Source organism: Manis javanica, chromosome 7 (assembly GCF_040802235.1).
Source record: "Manis javanica isolate MJ-LG chromosome 7, MJ_LKY, whole genome shotgun sequence".
Taxonomy (NCBI): Eukaryota; Metazoa; Chordata; class Mammalia; order Pholidota; family Manidae; genus Manis; species Manis javanica.
In genome coordinates this window covers 34,923,696-34,944,821 of record NC_133162.1, presented here as the reverse complement: position 1 = coordinate 34,944,821, position 21,126 = coordinate 34,923,696, and the positions used below count along the sequence as shown (strand labels likewise).

Genomic DNA, 21,126 nt, shown 5'->3' with positions numbered 1-21,126 from the left:
TGTGTAATGAATTTGCAGATAAGAAAAAAAAAAGGAACATCCTAGAGGAGAAAAGAAGAGTATGGACAGAAAATATGACAACCAGGAAGGAGTAGAAAGAAATGGGGTATAAAGGGAAGCATAAGATAAAAATAAAAAATAAAGTAGAATAAAGGAGAACAAAAATGTAGTAAAGTGATCATAGTGTGATAATGGGGCATGGTGTAAGAAAATAAAAGGGTGCGTAGATTAGAGAAAATAGGCTGTAGACAGAATAGTTGGATATGGATAGGCAGCACAGACAGATTGGGGTTTGTAGGATCCTTTGGAAGGATTTGCTTAAGGGTACTTGTTGCCGTAGCCTTATCACTGCTGCACTGCTTTATATATGTTCCACTGGTCCCTGAACCAAGACTGTAGACTGTAGTAAGGTGTCCACACCAGTGACCCTAGTTGTTTGCAGAAATGTAAATTTCAGTTGAATCTTAAACAGTTAAGGGCAGAAACGATTTTTAGGCTTGGGTTCAAAGAATTTCTGTCTCACAGCATTTATAATGTTTCCCATGAATGGAAAAGACAGCAAAAACAGTAGGCAGTGAATGCTTAAGAGGAAGGAGCAATAGAGGCTACGTTGACTATAGAACACTAGAGCAATAATTTGTAGCCATAATGTTATTTTTTTCAGAAAATGCTAATTATCAATTTATTTTATTGACATTCTTTATTCTTACAACCTTTGGATGGTATTACGGTTATTTTGATGGTCTCACCCCTTAAGAGCCCTCTTTGTAGGTTAGAATCATACATTTGTGCCACATCTGTGACATAATAAAAATTAAGAAACACATGAACAGGTGTTGGGAATTGGAAAAATAGGAAGAAGAAGAGAGTAAAATTATGGTATAGCTGTACAACAGAATAATATGAAGCTGTCAAAGAAGAATGTGATCACTTTGTATATAGTGAAATTTATAGATGTATACCTCTTCTGAGGCAGAGACTATGGGTATTTATTTTAACTTCAGAAGTTCAGATTCAACATTCTTTTATTCTTTTAGACTCTCCAGGCAGCTGAATTGATTGACTCAGAATTTCGAGCAGGAATGAGCAGTAGACAAAAGAACAAAGCTAAAAGAATGGCCAAGTTATTTGCAAAACAGAGATCCAGGGATGCAGTGGAAACTAATGAGAAGAGGTAGTAATTTTTTCTGCTTATTCATTTAAAACAGTAATGCTTTGTAACTGAAATCTGTGTCTGCTTGATCTCTAAAAGCGTTTTGCTGATGTCTGTAACTGTGGAGTACCATTTGGATTGTCTTTCTCAGTTGTCAGTATTTACTGTTACTAGGGACTAGGACAGCTTCCCTAGAACAATCCAAGTATGCATATTTTTTAAAAAAATCTTACTAAATTACTAAGAGGCAGCCTGATGAGTCTATATGATTGCATTCTAAAATAAAACAAATACCTTCTTTGCAACAACATGGATGGAGCTAGAGAGTATTATGCTCAGTGAAATAAGCCAGGCAGAGAAAGACAAGTATCAAATAATTTCACTTATCTGTGGAGCATAAAAAGAAAGCAAAAACTGAAGGAACAAAACAGCAGCAGACTCACAGAACCCAAGAATGGACTATCAGTTACCAAAGGGAAAGGGACTGGGGAGGGTGGGTGGGAAGGGAGGGAGAAGGGGGAATAAGGGGCATTACGATTAGCACACATAACGTGGGGGGAGGTGCACGGGGAAGGCAGTATAGCACAGAGAAGACAAGTAGTGACTCTATAGCATCTTACTACACTGATAGACAGTGACTGTAATGGGATATGTGGTGAGGACTTGATAATGGGGGAATCTAGTAACCACAGTGTTGCCCATATGATTTTATATTAATGATACCAAGATAAAAAGATTAAAAAAAAACTCAAAAAAAATTCTTACTAATTATGTGCTCTGAATGAGGGCTGACGATCTTCCAAGTGGAGCACATTTCAGGCAGAGAGAACAAATGTAAATGCCTTATTCATGGACTGTTTAAGAAACAGAAAGAAGGGCAGTGGGCTGGGATGCGTGGACAGAAGTGAGAGTACAGAGTGAAGTCAGAGTTGGTTTAAGGGTCACAAATTAATACTGCATTACTGCGTTAGTAAAGTGAGAAATGTCATGGTATTACACCATCTGTTCCCTAGGATGGGGACTAAACCAACTAATGGGTAATAATCCAGGCATGTCTGCCTAGTCCTGTTGTAGGAAAGAACTCTGGTAGGTATAATCGCTGCCCTCACTTTCTTAACGAGTTAATAAAGGTTGTATCTATGTATAGCTTGGAGCAGCATTTCTCAAAGGGTGGTTCGAAACAAAACCCCCTTTTGAAGCAGTTTAAGGGGCATGTTAAAATGTAGATTCTTGGGCCCTACCCAGCTCTATTAGATCAGAATCTTTAGTGTTTACTTGGGTAAATGATAAATTGAACACATGAAAGCCTATGAAAATAAAGTTTTGTTGCAGATGACAGAACCTTTTGTTCTTCCCATTCGAAGTATTTACAGTGTTTATTTTAAAGCAAGGCACAAAGGATAAATAATAAACACTTATTTGGTATAAATTTTTACTTGGAGGTGTCTTTTATTTTAGTATTTTTTAAATTAAAGTATCGTTGATATACAATCTTATGATGGTTTCACATGAACAACATAGTGGTTAAACATTCACCCATGTTATCAAGTCCTCTCCCCCTCCACTGCTGCCACTGTCAACAAGGTTAAGATGTTATAGAGTCATTAATTGTATTGTCTGTGCTGTACTACCATCCCAGTGACCTACCTATATTGTGATTGTGAATTATAGTGCTCCTTAATCTCCTTCTCCCTCTCACCCACCCTCCCCAAACCCTCCCCTTTGGTAACCACTAGTCTATTCTCAGGTGTCTGCAAGTCTATGCTATTTTGTTCTTTCTGTTTTGCTTTATTTTTCTATGGAGGTGTCTTTTTTAAGTATAAAATCTTAATTGAACTTGTTAGCTACCGAGTTTTTTAAGTTAACAGTTATATATATATTAATATAATAATGTCTACTACTATAGGGTCATATAGTAACCTAGTAAGTGTTTCTACTTGTTTTTTTCATACAAGCACTTTTACCCAAAGATTTGAATATTGGAAATAATAGACCTTATTTTTCAGAGTTATGATTCATTCGTTGCACAAATGCTTACTGAATAACTTCTTTGTTCCAGATATGGTTCTAGGCCCTCAGGATACAGTAAATTAAGTAGACAAGAGTTCTGCCTTCCTAGAGCTTACATTCTAGAGAAAAAGATAGATAATGAACATGTATCTTTAAACAAGTAAATAGAGAGAGAGAGAGAGAGAGTGTGTGTGTGTGTGTGTGTGTGTGAGTGTGTGATGTTGATAAGGGTTAAGAAAAAAGAGATAAAGCCAAGGAAGTAACATGTGAAATATTTTGTAGAGAGTTTGAAATTTTAGATAGGATGGTCAGGGAGAGACAAAGGTGACTTTGGTAAAACTCTGAAAGAAGTGAGGATGCTAACACTGAATATTTGGAAAAGACATGCCAAATAGAAGGAATAGCAGAGGCAAATGTTTGTAGAAACATGACTAACAAGTTCAAGGACAGTAAGGTGTCCAACCAATGTGGCTAGATTGGAGAGAATTAGGGGAAGAATAATAGGCAGTGAGATTAGGGAGGCTCAGATTTCTTTCCTCACCTTCCAGAAAAAAATGGTTGACTAAATAAATTACACTATTAATTTATTTTATTAATTATTAGGATATTTATATATTATAAAGAGGAGAGTATATTTATAGAAAATAATGCTGTAAATACCTTAATGTCCTTACTGTTGATTTGTGTTAATACTGAATAAAGTTATTTTACTTGTCTTCTTTGTAATATTTTGTTACTAGACTAGCATTAGTAAGATTATAGTGTATTACTTAGCATATTGGTTTTTCTTCAGGGTACAAAATCCTGAAAAAGTCAGGCTGGGCCAGATTTAGGTTGTTAGAGCAAGGAAGTTTTAAAATAAAAAGGAGAGGATTTGGTTATAGAGAAGAAAGAAAAAAGACTTGTTAAATTTTAGATCCAGTTTGAAAGCAAGAATTCACTGACATATTTCACATTCATCAGTAAGAGTATTGAGATATATTTGGCTTAAAAAATTTTAAGTAGTTAGTCTTAGTTATTTGATACATGAAATTTTAAGTAGAACATAATTAAAAGAATATGGCAAAACATTTGTCCAGATGATGTAGTCTCTTATATTCATTATGGTTCACATTATCCTTTATTAACTTTCTTAAATAGTGACTTTTATTTTTTAGTAATGACAGCACTGATGGGGAACCAGAAGAAAAGAGACGAAAAATAGCAAATGTCGTTATTAATCAGTCTGCAAATGATTCCAAAGTCTTGATTGATAATATTCCAGACAGTTCTTCCTTAATTGAAGAGGTACTTTTGAAATGCCCTGAGTGTCTTTTCAAATTATTTATAATTTTTTCATACTAATGTATCAACAGATAGTATTTAATAATCTGTCAATTGAGAGAAATTTTATTATTGTAAATCTTAAAAGTTAACACAGTAAAATTTTTATTTTATTTTCAAAAGCCTATTATTATATTACTTATATTATTAGCATAAAATAGACCTTTTGAAATAGTAGTAATTCTGTTTTTCTTATTCAGACAAATGAATGGCCTTTGGAAAGCTTTTGTGAAGAACTTTGCAATGACCTTTTTAATCCCTCTTGGGAGGTAAGATTTCTTCATTACAATTTCTTCCAGCACTATTTCTTTGCTAATGAAGGGAACCATGTCAGACATACTTCTGTTAGACATACTCTGTTTTGTCAGGATCACTATTCTTCCCCTCGTGTCCTTCTCAGGACCACTGGTCAAGGTATTTCATATCACTCACCTTCTATGTAGAAAACTTAAGATGATTTTAACATTTCATACCCTTTTTGTAATATTTCTTTATGACTTGTTCTTTTTATTCTTTTAGCTATGATATAAAGATTTGCATATCTCTCCCAGACAGTAAAATTTCCTTTGGAAGTGGACAGTTTTAATTAAGAGCAGTAGTTTCCAAACCAGCTATTTAGCCCCAGAAATATTTCTTCAAAGAAAATCTTGAACAGGTCCCAATATATAAAATAGGTGAAAGTGAAGTTCTGGTTGAAGTTTAGAGTTTGTGGTCTCAAACCACTCTGTACCACTCAGTTGGCTTCTGGGTAATTCTGTTTCGGAATACTTTTTAGCAGCCTTTCTGCCCCTTGATACACTTCTTTTAAAGCTGTTCAGGTCTTAACTCAAATGGCATCTTAAATTAGTGGGTGCAGTGTCAGTGGCCCATTCTTCCCTTCCAGGTGACACTGCAGAAGGCTACAGGGCTAAAGTGAATATAACATTAGTCATGAGATATTTTATTTGACTTGTCTTCCTTTGACACTTAACACTTGAAGTTTTTGAACTTAGTTTTGATGCATATATTTGATGTAAAATATTGGTGTTGAGGCTATAAAGAACAATATGATTCTTTCCTGTCCTTTGCTGTGGATAATGCTGAATACAGGTAGAAAGGGTAGAGGAGTGACAGCCAAGTGGATTAATATCTTAGAAGGATTTTAGCATAGCTATTTTCATAGCTTGAGTTTAAAAAATTTCACATAATGAAAATTGTGAAATTAATATATGTAATTCTTGTTGGATAGTAGAGGAAGAACACATTACTGTGCCATGCCACATACTTCATTCTTTCTTAAAAGCCCAATATCCCTTTCTCATCTTGGAGAAAAGTTAAATTCAGTTTCTTAAGTATTTTATGGCTAACATTTGCTTCTTGGTTCTTTTTAGGTTCGACATGGTGCAGGCACTGGACTTAGGGAAATCCTTAAAGCTCATGGGAAAAGTGGTGGTAAAATGGGAGACAGCACTTTAGAAGAAGTAAGTGTAGTAAGACAGTAATTATTACCAAGTTTTAGTAATTGGCCTCTTTTTCCAAGACAGGATACTAAAGGAGCATGTGCCATAAAGCAGAAATGAGAAGTAAGTAATGAAATATATGGAAAGATGAATATGAGGAACAAAGTAAAAAGGTTAGGAAGAAGTCTATAGCCCGAGGAAGAATGAGTTGAGGGAAAAGATAGGTTCAGGAACATTGCATAGAAAAATATATAGAAGCACAAGTACTTGAGCAAAATATAATGGATTGTAAAGTAAGATGAATAAGAGGGTAGTTTTGATCTCAGTGGCCAGTATGCTTGGTGTGGCATGGAGACATTGGTAATAGGATAGATAATAGATAAATGGCAGATATAATTAATATCAGAGAAACCTTAAGGTGTTTATTAATTTCTCTTGGAATGCAAATAACATAATAGAATTCACAAATTTTTGATATTTTGGCATAGTATATTTAAATTTAATCAGCAAAAAGATGTAGTTAATATTAAAGATAGTAGTTGGAGCTATTCTATATATTGGTTGTTGTTCCTACAGCTAAAATAATCTGTCTCAATAATTTAGTTTTGATTTTAAACCTAATATGTTTCTCCATCCCCCAGTACAAAGTGTAACATTTGTCTGCTATTAAAAAATGATTGTCTTAACAGATGATTCACCAGCATCAGGAGTGGTTGGAAGACTTGGTTATCAGACTTCTTTGTGTTTTTGCCTTAGACAGATTTGGAGACTTTGTTTCTGATGAAGTAGGTATCACATAAGGGAGGCTTTACCCAATGAAATTCCAAATTCAACACAATAAGTCTTTTGCAGATATGCTGTTTTCTTCTTCTCTCATTTATAGGTCGTGGCACCAGTTCGTGAAACTTGTGCTCAAACATTAGGTGTCGTGTTAAAACACATGAATGAAACAGGAGTTCATAAGACTGTGGATGTGCTGCTTAAGTTACTTACACAAGAACAATGGGAAGTTAGACATGGCGGTCTGCTAGGAATAAAATATGCTTTGGCAGTTCGTCAGGTAAATGCTTCAGATTTTGAAAAACATGGGAGAGTTTTTTCCCCTCTTAGTTTATTTTCATTAATTATATAAAATGGCTCTAGATTCTTAGTGTTACACTTAAGCCAGTCCTTCAAGATTTGCCTTCTTGTGGCAGCATCGTATAGAGCTAGGTATTGATAATAAGAATTTAAGAACAAATCAAAAGATGGTTAGTTACATTTGAAAACGTGTTCCTGTTTCATAACAAGACCAGTTCTATGATTCCTAGTCTATCATCACAGGGGTAGCCTTTGGGGGCTGTCTCTATTAGGGGAAATTGAGAACGTAGTAGATTGGAATAATGGGAAACAGGAAGGGTTGGCTTTCCTTTCCCTCTTCTCTCATAGTCCCTTTGGTTGTCAGTAGTGTTCAATGAGAAATAGAAGGTTCTAGTGCAGGTGTGTGTGTGTGTGTGCGCGTTCCCAAGGAATTCGTCGTCTTATCATGAAAACATGTTTTGATGTTTTAGGTCGCTCTGAGTAATAAAGTACTGGATACTGTTGTAGTCTTTTTTGAATGGAATTAGTTACAGTCTTGAATTGATGTTATTTTTCTTTTCTGTTTCTGTGATTCTTTTTTAAAAAATAAAGATTAGAATTTATGTTTTCATATGGAAAATATAATTTTAAATGTTCAAGCACAATAATTGTACTACAGAAAATTAATCTGTTTTGACATGTTGTTTTACAGGATGTAATTAATACATTATTGCCTAAAGTTTTAAGTAGAATAATTGAAGGACTCCAGGATCTTGATGATGATGTCAGAGCTGTCGCTGCAGCATCATTAGTACCTGTGGTAGAAAGCCTTGTATATCTTCAGACACAAAAAGTAAATTAAACATTTTTCTCATTTTCTTCTTTTTACATCTTGGGTGGTAGAGTATTAAGAGAAACACTGAGTACTTTTTTCTCCTTCATCCTCCATTTTTCTTATGACAGAGCCCTCTGATATATGTGATCTCAATTACATATTTTCCTTGGGAAGAATGAGTTTCTTCTGTTAATCTACTTCCTTTTTATGTACAGAATATGAGAACTTCCTTGAGAAGAAAGCAACAATTTATTCTTTATTTTACTCCTGGTTTTTACCATAAGGCATTTTTGTTTGTTTTCATTTCGGTTTTTGGCTTTGGTTTTTAAGTCTGGTCTTACATTTTGAAGTGCCTCTTTTAAGGTTTATCTGACTTGCTTTTGTATTATCAAAACCAAAGCATATATTTGGGAGTGCAGCAAGGAGTGTTTTAAAAGCTCAAATGCTAAATTTGTCCTTTTATGATTAGTATAGTTTTAAATATATTAAAACTACATAGAGGGTCATGTCTTGTGTGTTTACACTGTACTGTTTTCAAAGTTTAGCTTTTACGTAAAACAGAGTGTTGGCTGTCTTATTTCCTGAATCCTCCCTCCCATTATGAGCCTGGTTAGGGATAGAAATGCTGAAGGTAAAGTTCATTGGCATTAAAAAGAGGGGTAGAGAATTATTAAGGCCAATAATGTCTCCTTAACTTTGCTCAAAATGGGCACTATGCAGGGTCATTGGGATTGTATATGTTACTGAATCAGTAGTAACTCCTGGGATAAAATTTGGCATGGCTTGTGAATATTTTGGGTAAAGTTAACTGTTTTCTTGGTAACTCATCTTATAGGTACCCTTCATTGTAAATACGTTGTGGGATGCTCTTCTGGAACTAGATGATTTAACAGCTTCAACAAATAGTATTATGACTCTTCTTTCTTCTTTGTTAACTTATCCTCAAGTCCAGCAATGCAGGTAATTGTTTATAGTTAGTGGAGTTAAGTGTTTACATACATTTCTAGATAATAAAAATATAATAATAGTTTAGTACCTTTAAGAACAACTGTAAGTTGAGATGCCAAAGACTACTCCTTCAGAAGGCTTTTTCTTCTTTACTCTCTAGCCACCAGTGCATTTGGGGCAGGAATTTAAAAAGGACGTATTCTTTACCTTTAGGTTACTTTGGTTATGTAATTCTTCACCTTGTTCATCTTATAATGGCTAACTTTAGAAGTATAATCATTGCATATTATTTTTTACCTCTAATCCCAGAATATAGAATTTTAGCCTTATTTAATGACAGTTAATAGAATTATTATTGAATATCAACATTACATTTCAAAAATTTGCTCCTCTGTGAACCTTTTCCTTGTAGTATTCATTTCAGCTGTTGCTCTTGATTTCAATAATGACTCATCAGGAAGGGAGTATTTAGTAATATAATGTCCAAAGGCAGAGATTTCCTATCCTGATTTCCTAGACCTCTTGAAAAGATGCTCAGCTAATTAATGTATTTCCTACCTTTAAGACTGGCTCCTGAATATTATTTTTTCTATTAATAGTATCCTGGGAGATAGAAAAGAAAAAATTCATATGCAACTTTAAAATTCACAGATGAGAAAATTAATTACTGTTCTTAGCGTAGTGAGGGTGTTCAGTGAATGTTCATGTAATTATGATTATAAGTGATTTCTGGCTCTGTGAGTGTCTGTTTCCAGTGAAAATCATAGATGTATGGAAAATATTTCAAATAATACTAACTTACTGGTCATTCTTCAATGTTAAATTTAGGCCAATAGGACAGCCTACAAGTTGGAATAGCAAAATAAGTGTCTATGAAAGCAAACAGAGCGAAAAATTGAAGTGGCAGTACATATATGGAATTTCCAAATTATCAGATGCTTTCATTAGTAATGAAAGCTATAGGGATTAAATGAATTGATCTATGTAAAAGCCCTTCTAAAGCTGCAAAAGTGCAAGAGTTTTTAATTACCCTAAATCAGGGGTTGGCAAACTTGTTCTGTAAAGGCCCAGCCAGTGATATTTTTAAAGGCTTTGTGGGCCATATAATGTCTGTCAAAACTATTTAGCTGAGCCACTGTAGCACAAAAGCAGCCATAGATAATACATAAAGGGAACATGTACCAGTGTTCCAATAAAGTTTTATTTAAAAAACCGGGTGGACTAGATTTGGACTATATGCCTTAGTTTGTTGACACCTACCCTAAATAAAGGACTTAGGACTTCTTAAAAAAAATAATCAAGTAGACAATTTCAGGAAAGCTAAATAAGGCAGGAAGTTGAGAGAATGTATTTAAAATTCTATTGATTCAATGTGAAATAACTTAATTTTTGATTTTTTTTTTTTCAAAATCGCCTTATTAGAAAATTTGCTTCATTTATTTGTGATATTTGATAGAATCTTTCCAAGTTATGTAAGAAGAAATGCAGCATGTCATTTGGAGCATGAACAGTTATATTGTTAACAAGACCACGTTATAGTGCTTTTACATCTTTTGGGTCTGTTTTATGTCTGTGTTTGCATGTGTTTAAGTTAAAATTTTATGTAAAATAAGTGTACTAAATGTGTAAGTGAATGCAAGAAGTGATGTTCATACAAACCTGCAAGTAATGAAAATTGTGTTAGAGAATAATCTTCCTGAGAGGAACCATGAAAGAATATATAGTTGTACTGAAGTAGTCTTTTTTATTCATTCCTTTTTCTACAGAGATACATAGTTAAAATGCTACTTGTAAATAATTTCCTAATTCCAGGTAACTAATATGTGATCCATCAATGGGACAGGAATCCTATTGTCCAAATTTTTAACCTAGATGTATCTTTATTTGCTTCCAAATTTGAAAATATAATCTGTGAGAAGGAAGATACTGAGTTTTTAACCCAATGCTAAATCAGGATAACAAATTTCAAAGATGCCTCCATACGATCTCATACTCATTTGATGTGTATCAGAGATAGCCCCAAACGCAGATCTAAGTTTTGTGCATCTAATCATTTCCCATTCAGGTTAGCAATGGGAAAGGAGTAAGGATTAGCAATCCTGGTTTTGTATAAGCTGTCAGCTAAGATACCATTTTCCTGAGAAAACAGATTGAGAAAAAGGGCAGTTATATTAGAAAGTTGTAATTTGGTAAACGTAATTTATGGCATTAGTGCCATGGAAGAACCTAATGTAAATGTCTCTGCTCTTTATGACTGCATCTGCTCTGGCTGTTCTAGTGAATGAGGGTGTTTTGAATGTTCATATAAAAATTATCTTTTTAGAATTTATTCATCAAAAAAGACACTGGGTCCACAAGGAAGTGATATTTAGATAATGTATCAACATAGTTTCAACTGAGAATAAGTAACATTAATTTGTGTCTTCTTTATTAGTATTCAACAGTCACTCACAGTTTTAGTTCCACGTGTCTGGCCATTTTTGCATCACACTATATCATCAGTTCGAAGAGCAGCATTGGAAACTCTGTTTACGTTATTATCAACACAGGACCAGGTAAGAACTAATAACTGTATAGTAACCTTGAAGTTTGTATAAATTACCTTTATAAAACAGATCTGATCACCAGGTTACCCTTACTACATATCCAAAGATCAGGAGAATGCTGGGCTTTGTAGAAGTGGTATGGTGACCATGTAGACACATGAGAATATATGAGAATATAATCACCATGAGGGCAGAAATATATATATATATCATTATATACATTAATTTACATTAATTCTACAATTAATGTATCATTAATCTACAATTAAATGAGGAACATTATGTTTACTAGGCTCCCCCCCTTCACCAAGTCCCCCCCACAAACCCCATTACAGTCACTCTCCATCAGCATAGTAAGAGAGGGCAGAAATATTTTAATATTTTGCTCTAGGTCATTTTCCCAGCACTTGGAATAGTGTTTGACACACTGGAGGCTTTCAGTAAATATTTGTTGAATGAAAGATTAATAGTCCTTTCCTGTTGGAGACCTATTATTCAGTCTTTGCTATGTCTATGGTTGATAGTTGGATGGTTGGTAGAACCCGTCCCAGGTTAGAAGACTGCATTTGAAGTTTTGCAGTATGACTCCTACTAAAGACTGATAATGAAATTGCTAGACACTGCCTCTGCTTAAGGATTACTCAATCTTAAGTGCATGCTATTTCCAAGGATAATATACTGCAGGAGTCATACATTGAAATGTCTGCAGAGTCATTCAGGTAATAATCAGTGTATGAATGGAATCTGATGAGCTGAGGAGTCTTTACCCTGTCCTTAAAGGCTTCCTGTTTTTTAAGTAACTATAGATCAAACAAAACAGTGGAATTTAGGTAAATATAAGGAATCCATATTTCTACTGTACTGTTGTTTATAGGTACTACAGATGAGCCAATGATCTTTAAAAAGCAGTGGTTTATATTTTTAGACAACAGATTTTAGTATGGATAAATGTCTGTGTTCACTAATTATTCATTTCTGTGTGAACTATGAATTTTCCATGTAGACTTGCTTTAATCTGCAGCATGGTACTGTGTTATATTTCTGTGAACCAACATCTGTAAATTTTGTTTTGCATTATTGTTTTGTTTTTGTCTAATCAGAATCTTCTGAGGAGAAACTATCAAGTTTATTCTATAATCCTCAGTTGATCAGGCATGGGCTGATTTGACAAAAATGGCATGGGTTCTGAATTTTCACTTCATTTTTGTTCTAGTTTTATGGTTTTGCCTAAATGTTTTTGATAAAAGTATTCTTAAATTCAGTTTGGATAGACCTCTCGAAGTTATGTAATTTCTTCCCTGCAAAAAAAAAACATTTTTTTAAATAGACTTTACTTTTAAGAGCAGTTATAGATTTACAGAAAAACTGAGAGAAAAGTATGTAGTTCCCCTGTATTCTGTTAGGGCTCCCTCCTTTCCACACAGTTTTCCCTTTAGTTAACATCTTGGCATTTTAGTGTAGTACATCCATTACATTTGATGAACCAATATTGATATATTATTATTAACTGAACTCCATGGTTTGCATTAGGGTTCACCCTTTGTATTTAGAGTCCCATGGATTTTGACAAATGTACAATGATAGGTGCCCACCATTACAGTATTATACAAAAGTTTCACTGTCCTGCAAAATGCCAGTGTTCCATTTATTCACCTCTCTTTTCTTCCCTCCAAGCCCTTAGCAACCAGTGATATTTTTATTGTCTGATAGTTTTGCCTTTTCCAGAATGTCTTATTGTTGGAGTCATATAGTATGTAGACTTCAGATTTCTGTCTTTCATTTAGCAATACAAAATTAAGGTTTCTTTGTCTTGGTGGCTTGATAGCTCATATCTTTTTATCACTGAATAGTATTCCATTGTATGGCTATACCACAATTCATTTATTCGCCTATTGAATAATATCTTAGTTTCTTCCTGTTTTAGCAATTATAAATAAGGTTTGAAACATCATGTGCAGGTTTTTGTATGGGCATAAGTTCTCAGTGCACTTGAGTAAATACCAAAGAGTACAGTTGGTAAATCATATGGTAAGAGTATGTTTAATTTTAGAAGAAACTGTCTTCTGAAGTGCCTGTACCATTTTGCATTTCCACCAGCAGTGAGTGAGTTCCTCTTGTTCCACGTCCTTGTCAGCATTTGATGTTGTCAGTGTTGTGGATTTTAGCCTTTCTAATAAGCATGTAATGTTACTTGTTTTAATTTGCAATTCCCTAATTTATGATGATGAGCCTCTCATCTGCCTATTTGTCATCTTTATCTATTCTTTCGTGAAGTGTCTGTCCCCCTATTTCTGTATTTCTTCCTACTATGACCTGGAGTCAAGAAAATTTCCCAATACCATCCATGTATCCCAAGTGTAGCAATGTTGTGTCTATTTTTTTTTCCATTTCTCTGCCCATAAGCCCTAGATTTATTTAGTATGAATCTAACCCTTAACTAAATATTTAGTTGAATGAAATCATTAAAGAAATAAAATTCTTTCCCTATCCTCTTGAAAAAAAATTTTTTTTTATTAAGGTATCATTGAAATTCAATCTTATGCTCAGGTTTCACATGAGCAACATTGTGGTTACTACATTCCCCCCTATTATCAAGTCCCTACCACATACGCCATTACAGTCACTGTCCATCAGCATAGTAAGATGCTATAGAGTCACTACTTGTCTATTATACTTCTTTCCCCATGCCCCCCCTATATTATGTGTGCTAATCATAATACCCCTTAATCCCCTTATACCTCCCTTCCAGTCACCCTCCCCAACACCTTTCCTTTTCGTGACCGCTAATCCATTATTGTGTTCTGTGAGTCTGCTGCTGTTTTGTTTCTTCAGTTTTTGCTTTATTGTTATACTCCACAGATGAGTGAAAACATTTGATACTTATCTTTCTCTGCCTGGCTTATTTCACTGAGCATAATACCCTCAAGTTCTATCCATGTTGTTGCAAATGGTAGGATTTGTTTTCTTCTTATGGCTGAATAATATTCCATTGTGGTAGGATTTGTTTTCTTCTTATGGCTGAATAATATTCCATTGTGTATATGTACCACATCTTCTTTATCCATTCATCTATTGATGGACATTTACCTTGCTTGGCTCTTGTAAATAGTGCTGCAGTAAACATGGGGGTGCATATTTCTTCTTGAATCTGTGCTCTTGTTTTCTTTGAGTAAATTCCTAGGAGTGGAATTCCTGGGTCAAATGGTATTTCTATTTTTAGTTTTGGAGAAACTTCCATATTGCTTTCCACGGTGGTTGAACTAATTTACATTCCCACCAACAGTGTAGGAGGGTTCCCTTTTCCCCACATCCTTGCCAGCATTTGTTGTTGCTTGTCTTTTGGATGTTGGCCATCCTAACTGGTATGAGGTGATATCTCATTGTGGTTTTAATTTGCATTTCTCTGATGATTAGCGATGTTAAGCATCCTTTCATGTGCCTGTTGACCATCTGAATTTCTTCCTTCGGTAAGTGTCTGTTCAGATCCTCTGCCCATCTTTTAATTGAATTATTTGCTTTTTGGGTTGTTGAGGCATGGGAGTTCTTTATGTATTTTGGATGTTAACCCCTTATCAGATATGTCATTTATGACTATATTCTCCCGTACTGTGGGATGCTTTTTTGTTCTACTGATGGTATCCTTTGCTGTACAGAAGCTTTTCAGTTTGATATAGTTCCACTTTCCCTTGCCTGAGATGTTGTGTTCAGGAAGAAGTTTCTCATGTTCATATTCAAGAGCTTTTGCCTATGTTTTCTTCTAAGAGTTTTATGGTTTCCTGACTTACATTCAGGTCTTTGATCCATTTCAAGTTTACTTCTCTGTATGGAGTTAGACATTAATCCAATTTCATTCTCTCACATATAGCTGTCCAGTTTTGCCAACACCAGTTGTAGAAGAGGCTGTCATTTCCCCATTGTATATCCATGGCTCCTTTATCGTACATTAATTGGCCATATATGTGTGGGTTTATATCTGGGCTCTCTATTCTGTTCCACTGATCTATGGGTCTGTTCTTTTGCAGTACCAAATTGTTTTGATTACTGTGGCTTTGTAGTAGAGCTTGAAATTGGAGAGCATAATACTCCCAGCTTTATTCTTCCTTCTCAGGATTGCTTTGGCTATTTGGGTCTTTTGTGTTCCATATGAATTTTCAAACTCTTTGTTCTAGTTTCTTGAAGAATGCTGTTGGTATTTTTATAAGGATTGCATTGAATCTGTAGATTGCTTTAGGCGGAATGGACATTTTGACAATATTAATTCTTCCTATCCATGAGCACGGGATATATTGCCATTCATTGGTGTCTTCTTTAATTTCTCTTATGAGTGTTTTGTAGTTTTCAGGGTGTAGGTCTTTCACCTCTTTGGTTAGGTTTATTCCTAGGTATTTTACTCTTCTTGATTCAATTGTGAATGGAATTGTTTTCCTGATGTCTCTTTTGGCTAGTTCATCATTAGTATGTAGGAATGCAGCAGATTTCTGTTTTATTAATTTTGTATCCTTCAACTTTGCTGAATTCAGTTATTAGTTCTGCTGGTTTTGGAGTGGATTCTTTAGGGTTTTTTATGTACCATATCATGTCATCTGCAAACAGGGATAGTTTAACTTCTTCCTTACCAATCTGGATGCTTTTATTTCTTTGTGTTGTCTGATTGCCGTGTCTAAGACCTCCAGTACTATGTTGAATAAAAGTAGGGAGAGTGGTAGCCTTGTCTTGTTCCCGATCTTAGAGGAAAAGCTTTTAGCTTTTTGTTAAATATGATGTTGGCTGTGGTTTTGTCATATATGGCCTTTATTATGTTGAGGTTCTTGCCCTCAGTACCAATTTTGTTGAGAGTTTTTATCATGAATGGATGTTAAATTTTGTCAAAAGCTTTTTCAGCATCTATGGAGATGATCATGTGGTTTTTGTCCTTTTTGATGATGTGGTGGATGATGTTGATGGATTTTCAAATATTGTACCATCCTTGCATTACTGGGAATAAACCCCACTTGATTATGATGGGTGATCTTTTTTTTTTTTTTTTTTTTTGAGAGGGCATCTCTCATATTTATTGATCAAATGGTTGTTAACAACAATAAAATTCAGTATAGGGGGGTCAATGCTCAATGCACAGTCATTAATCCATCTCAAGCCTAGTTCTCTTCAGTCTCCAATCTTCTGAAGCATAACGAACAAGTTTTTACATGGTGAACGAATTCTAACATAGTGAATAAGTTCTTACATGGTGAACAGTACAAGGGCATTCATCACAGAAACTTTTGGTTTTGATCATGCATTATGAACTATAAACAATCAGGTCAAGTATGAACATTTGTTTGATTTTTTATACTTGATTTATATGTGGATCCCACATTTCTCCCTTTATTATTATTTTTATTTTTAATAAACTGCTGAAGTAGTAGGTAGATGCAAGATAAAGGTAGAAAACATACTTTAGTGTTGTAAGAGAGCAATTGTAGATGATCAGGTGTGTGCCTGTAGACTATGTGCAAATCCGAGCTAGACAAGGGCAATAAAACATCCATGGATGCAGAGGCTTTCTCTCAACACGGGGGGGGTGCGGTTCTAAGCTTCACCACTGTTGTTCCCCGATTTCTCACCTGATGGCCCCCCTGCGACTGTGCCTGTCTTAGGTTGTTCCTCCCTTGAGGAATCTTACCCGTCTCTGGCTAACCAGTCATCTTCCGGGGCCATACAGGGAGATGTAAAGTTGGTAAGTGAGAGAGAAGCCATATTGTTTGAAAAGGTTAGCTTTTTACTTCTTTGCAGATTTATGCCCTGTGGCTTCTATGCCCAGCACTTGTCTCAAGGTATCTTTACCACCTGGAGGAATTATGATGCTCGGTAAATTCCATATGAGGCACGAATTCTGTTTAAGGGTTGTAATTAGGAAGGAAGAAGAAAAGCTATAGAGGTAGCATATGGAAGAAAACATGGGAGGATTGATTATTTCTTTGACATATCTTCTTGTAGAGTACCTTAAGTATGTATAGGTTTTCAATTACTAACTAATAGGAATATGGTGACATAAACAAAGCAAATCTATAATTACCAGCCATCTCTAGTGAAGCCAAGAAAACCATTTAGGCACTCTAGGCATTTGTGAAAATTAGTCTATGATATGATGGATATTGTCCAACTGTACTTGAACAGTCTGAGAGAAGTCAGACAAATTAAAACAACCCATTTCTGAGATCTGTTCACATCCCATATGTTCTTTTAACCGTAGATAGTCTATAGTCATAAGATTTTGGAGCGCTACAACTTGCACCCCTCCCAACTCCTGATTGAGTTCCAACAGTACAGATCTGGTCAAGTTCGTTGTCTCACTGTATGCACATGCCAGCCTATACATCTCCCTCCTCATTCCAATGACAAGTCCAGGAAATGGTGGGGTGGATGCAGCCACAACCGCAGCATCGCCCAGATCTCTGTGGAGGCTTTTTGATGATCATCCCCTGGCACGAGTCCTCCAGAGAGTGCTGATGCCGGAAGCTCCTCCTCATATTGTATCTTAGTTCATTTTCTGGATAGCCAAAGTAGGCCTTGATCTTCTGCATAGAAACAAACAGACCCTTTGTCCACACTTTGACATGCCCTCTATACCACTGTGTAGAACTCATTGGAGGTCAGCACACAGGAACTGATTTTTTTTTTTAATCTTTAATCTACACTTACATGATGAATACTATGTTTACTATGCTCTCCCCTATATCAGGTCCCCCCTAAAAACCACATTACAGTCACTGTCCATCAGCATAGCAAAATGTAGAATCACTACTTGTCCTCTCTTTGTTGTACAGCCCTCCCTCCCCCCACTATGCATGCTAGTCTTAATACCCCCCTTCTTCTTCCCCCCTCTTATCCCCCCCTGCCCACCCATCCTCCCCAGTTCCTTTCCCTTTGGTACCTGTTAGTCCATTTTTGGGTTCTGTAATTCCGCTGCTGTTTTGTTCCTTCAGTTTTTCCTTTGTTCTTATACTCCTCAGATGAGTGAAATCATTTGGTATTTCTTTTTCTCCGCTTGGCTTATTTCACTGAGCATAATACTCTCCAGCTCCATCCATGTTGCTGCAAATGGTAGGATTTTCCCTCTTCTTATGGCTGAGTAGTATTCCATTGTATATATGTACCACATCTTCTTTATCCATTCATCTACCAATGGACATTTAGGTTGCTTCCAACTCTTGGCTATTGTAAATAGTGCTGCGATAAACATAGGGGTACATCTGTCTTTCTCAAACTTGATTGCTGCATTCTTAGGGTAAATTCCTAGGAGTGGAATTCCTGGGTCAAATGGTAGGTCTGTTTTGAGCATTTTGATGAACCTCCATACTGCTTTCCACAATGGTTGAACTAATTTACATTCCCACCAGCAGTGTAGGAGGGTTCCCCTTTCTCCACAGCCTCGCCAACATTTGTTGTTGTTTGTCTTTTGGATGGCAGCTATCCTTACTGGTGTGAGGTGATACCTCATTGTAGTTTTAATTTGCATTTCTCTGATAATTAGCGATGTGGAGCATCTTTTCATGTGTCTGTTGGCCATCTGTATTTCTTTTTTAGAGAACTGTCTGTTCAGTTCCTCTGCCCATTTTTTAATTGGGTTATTTGTTTTTTGTTTGTTGAGGCGTGTGAGCTCTTTATATATTCTGGACGTCAAGCCTTTATCGGATCTGTCATTTTCAAATATATTCTCCCATACTGTAGGGTTCCTTTTTGTTCTATTGATGGTGTCTTTCGCTGTACAGAAACTTTTCAGCTTAATGTAGTCCCACTTGCTCATTTTTGCTGTTGTTTTCCTTGCCCAGGGAGATATGTTCAAGAAGAGATCACTCATGTTTATGTCTAAGAGGTTTTTGCCTATGTTTTTTTCCAAGAGTTTAATGGTTTCATGACTTACATTCAGGTCTTTGATCCATTTTGAGTTTACCTTTGTATATGGGGTTAGACAAAGGTTCAGTTTCATTCTCCTACATGTAGCTGTCCAGTTTTGCCAGCACCATCTGTTGAAGAGACTGTCATTTTGCCATTGTATGTCCATGGCTCCTTTATCAAATATTAATTGACCATATATGTTTGGGTTAATTTCTGGAGTCTCTAATCTGTTCCACTGGTCTGTGGCTCTGTTTTTGTGCCAGTACCAAATTGTCTTGATTACTATGGCTTTATACTAGAGCTTGAAGTTGGGGAGTGAGATCCCCCCTACTTTATTCTTCTTTTTCTGGATTGCTTTGGCTATTCGGGGTCTTTGGTGTTTCCATATGAATTTTTGAATTATTTGTTCCAATTCATTGAAGAATGTTGCTGGTAATTTGATAGGGATTGCATCAAATCTGTATATTGCTTTAGGCAGGATGGCCATTTTGACTATATTAATTCTTCCTAGCCATGAGCAGGGGATGAGTTTCCATTTGTTAGTGTCCCCTTTAATTTCTCTTAAGAGTGACTTGTAGTTTTCAGAGTATAAGTCTTTCACTTCTTTGGTTAGGTTTATTCCTAGGTATTTTATTCTTTTTGATGCAATGGTGAATGGAATTGTTTTCCTGATTTATCTTTCTATTGGTTCATTGTTAGTGCATAGGAAAGCTACAGATTTCTGTGTGTTAATTTTGTATCCTGTAACTTTGCTGTATTCCGATATCAGTTCTAGTAGTTTTGGAGTGGAGTCTTGAGGGTTTTTTATGTACAGTATCATATCATCTGCAAATAGTGACAGTTTAACTTCTTCTTTACCAATCTGGATTCCTTGTATTTCTTTGTTTTGTCTGATTGCCGTGGCTAGGACCTCCAGTACTATGTTAAGTAACAGTGGGGAGAGTGGACATCCCTGTCTGGTTCCCAATGTCAGAGGAAATGCTTTCAGCTTCTCGCTGTTCAGTATAATGCTGGCTGTGGGTTTATCATATATGGCCTTTCTTATGTTGAGGTACTTGCCCTCTATTCCCATTTTGCTGAGAGTTTCTATGATGAATGGATGTTGAATTTTGTCAAATGCTTTTTCAGCATCTGTAGAGATGATAATGTGGTTTTTGTCTGTCTTTTTGTTGATGTGGTGGATGATGTTGATGGATTTTCGAATGTTGTACCATCCTTGCATCCCTGCTTGAATCCCACTTGGTCATGGTGTATGATCCTTTTGATATACTGTTGAATTCTGTTTGCTAATATTTTATTGAGTATTTTTGCATCTACATTCATCAGGGATATTGGTCTGTAATTTTCTTTTTTGGTGGGGTCTTTGCCTGGTTTTGGTATTAGGGTGATGTTGGCCTCATAGAATGAGTTTGGGAGTATTCCCTCTTCTTCTATTTTTGGAACACTTTAAGGAGAATGGGTATTATGTCTTCTCTGTGTGTCTGATAAAATTCCGAGATAAATCCGTGCGGCCCCGGGGTTTTGTTCTTGGGTAGTTTTTTGATTACCGTTTCAACTTCTTTGCTTGTAATTGGTTTGTTTAACTTTTGTGTTTCTTCCTTGGTCAGTCTTGGGAGGTTGTATTTTTCTAGGAAGTTGTCCATTTCTTCTATGTTTTCCAGCTTGTTGGCATATAGGTTTTCATAGTAGTCTTTAATAATTCTTTGTATTTCTGTGGGGTCTGTCGTGATATTTCCATTCTCATTTCTGATTATGTTGATTTGTGTTGATTCTCTTTTTCTTTTAATAAGTTTGACTAGAGGCTTATCTATTTTGTTAATTTTCTCAAAGAACCAGCTCTTGGTTTCGTTGATTTTTGCTATTGTTTTATTCTTCTCAATTTTGTTTATTTCTTCTCTGATCTTTATTATGTCCCTCCTTCTGCTGACCTTAGGC

The 21,126-nt window shown here is 35.6% G+C and overlaps 1 protein-coding gene across 2 annotated transcripts in view; it reads left to right on the top strand.

Annotated features, from left to right (window-relative positions):
• The window catches only part of BTAF1 (B-TFIID TATA-box binding protein associated factor 1), a 131,971-nt gene that overhangs the window by 29,238 nt on the left and 81,607 nt on the right, over positions 1–21,126 (top strand). For both annotated transcript variants that reach the window (XM_073240707.1, XM_073240706.1), the window contains exons 6-14: positions 1,038–1,174; positions 4,321–4,450; positions 4,687–4,755; positions 5,857–5,946; positions 6,615–6,710; positions 6,809–6,985; positions 7,697–7,837; positions 8,655–8,779; positions 11,202–11,322. In XM_073240707.1, coding sequence (XP_073096808.1) covers positions 1,038–1,174; positions 4,321–4,450; positions 4,687–4,755; positions 5,857–5,946; positions 6,615–6,710; positions 6,809–6,985; positions 7,697–7,837; positions 8,655–8,779; positions 11,202–11,322 — 1,086 coding nt within the window. The remainder of the gene's footprint in view (positions 1–1,037; positions 1,175–4,320; positions 4,451–4,686; positions 4,756–5,856; positions 5,947–6,614; positions 6,711–6,808; positions 6,986–7,696; positions 7,838–8,654; positions 8,780–11,201; positions 11,323–21,126) is intronic.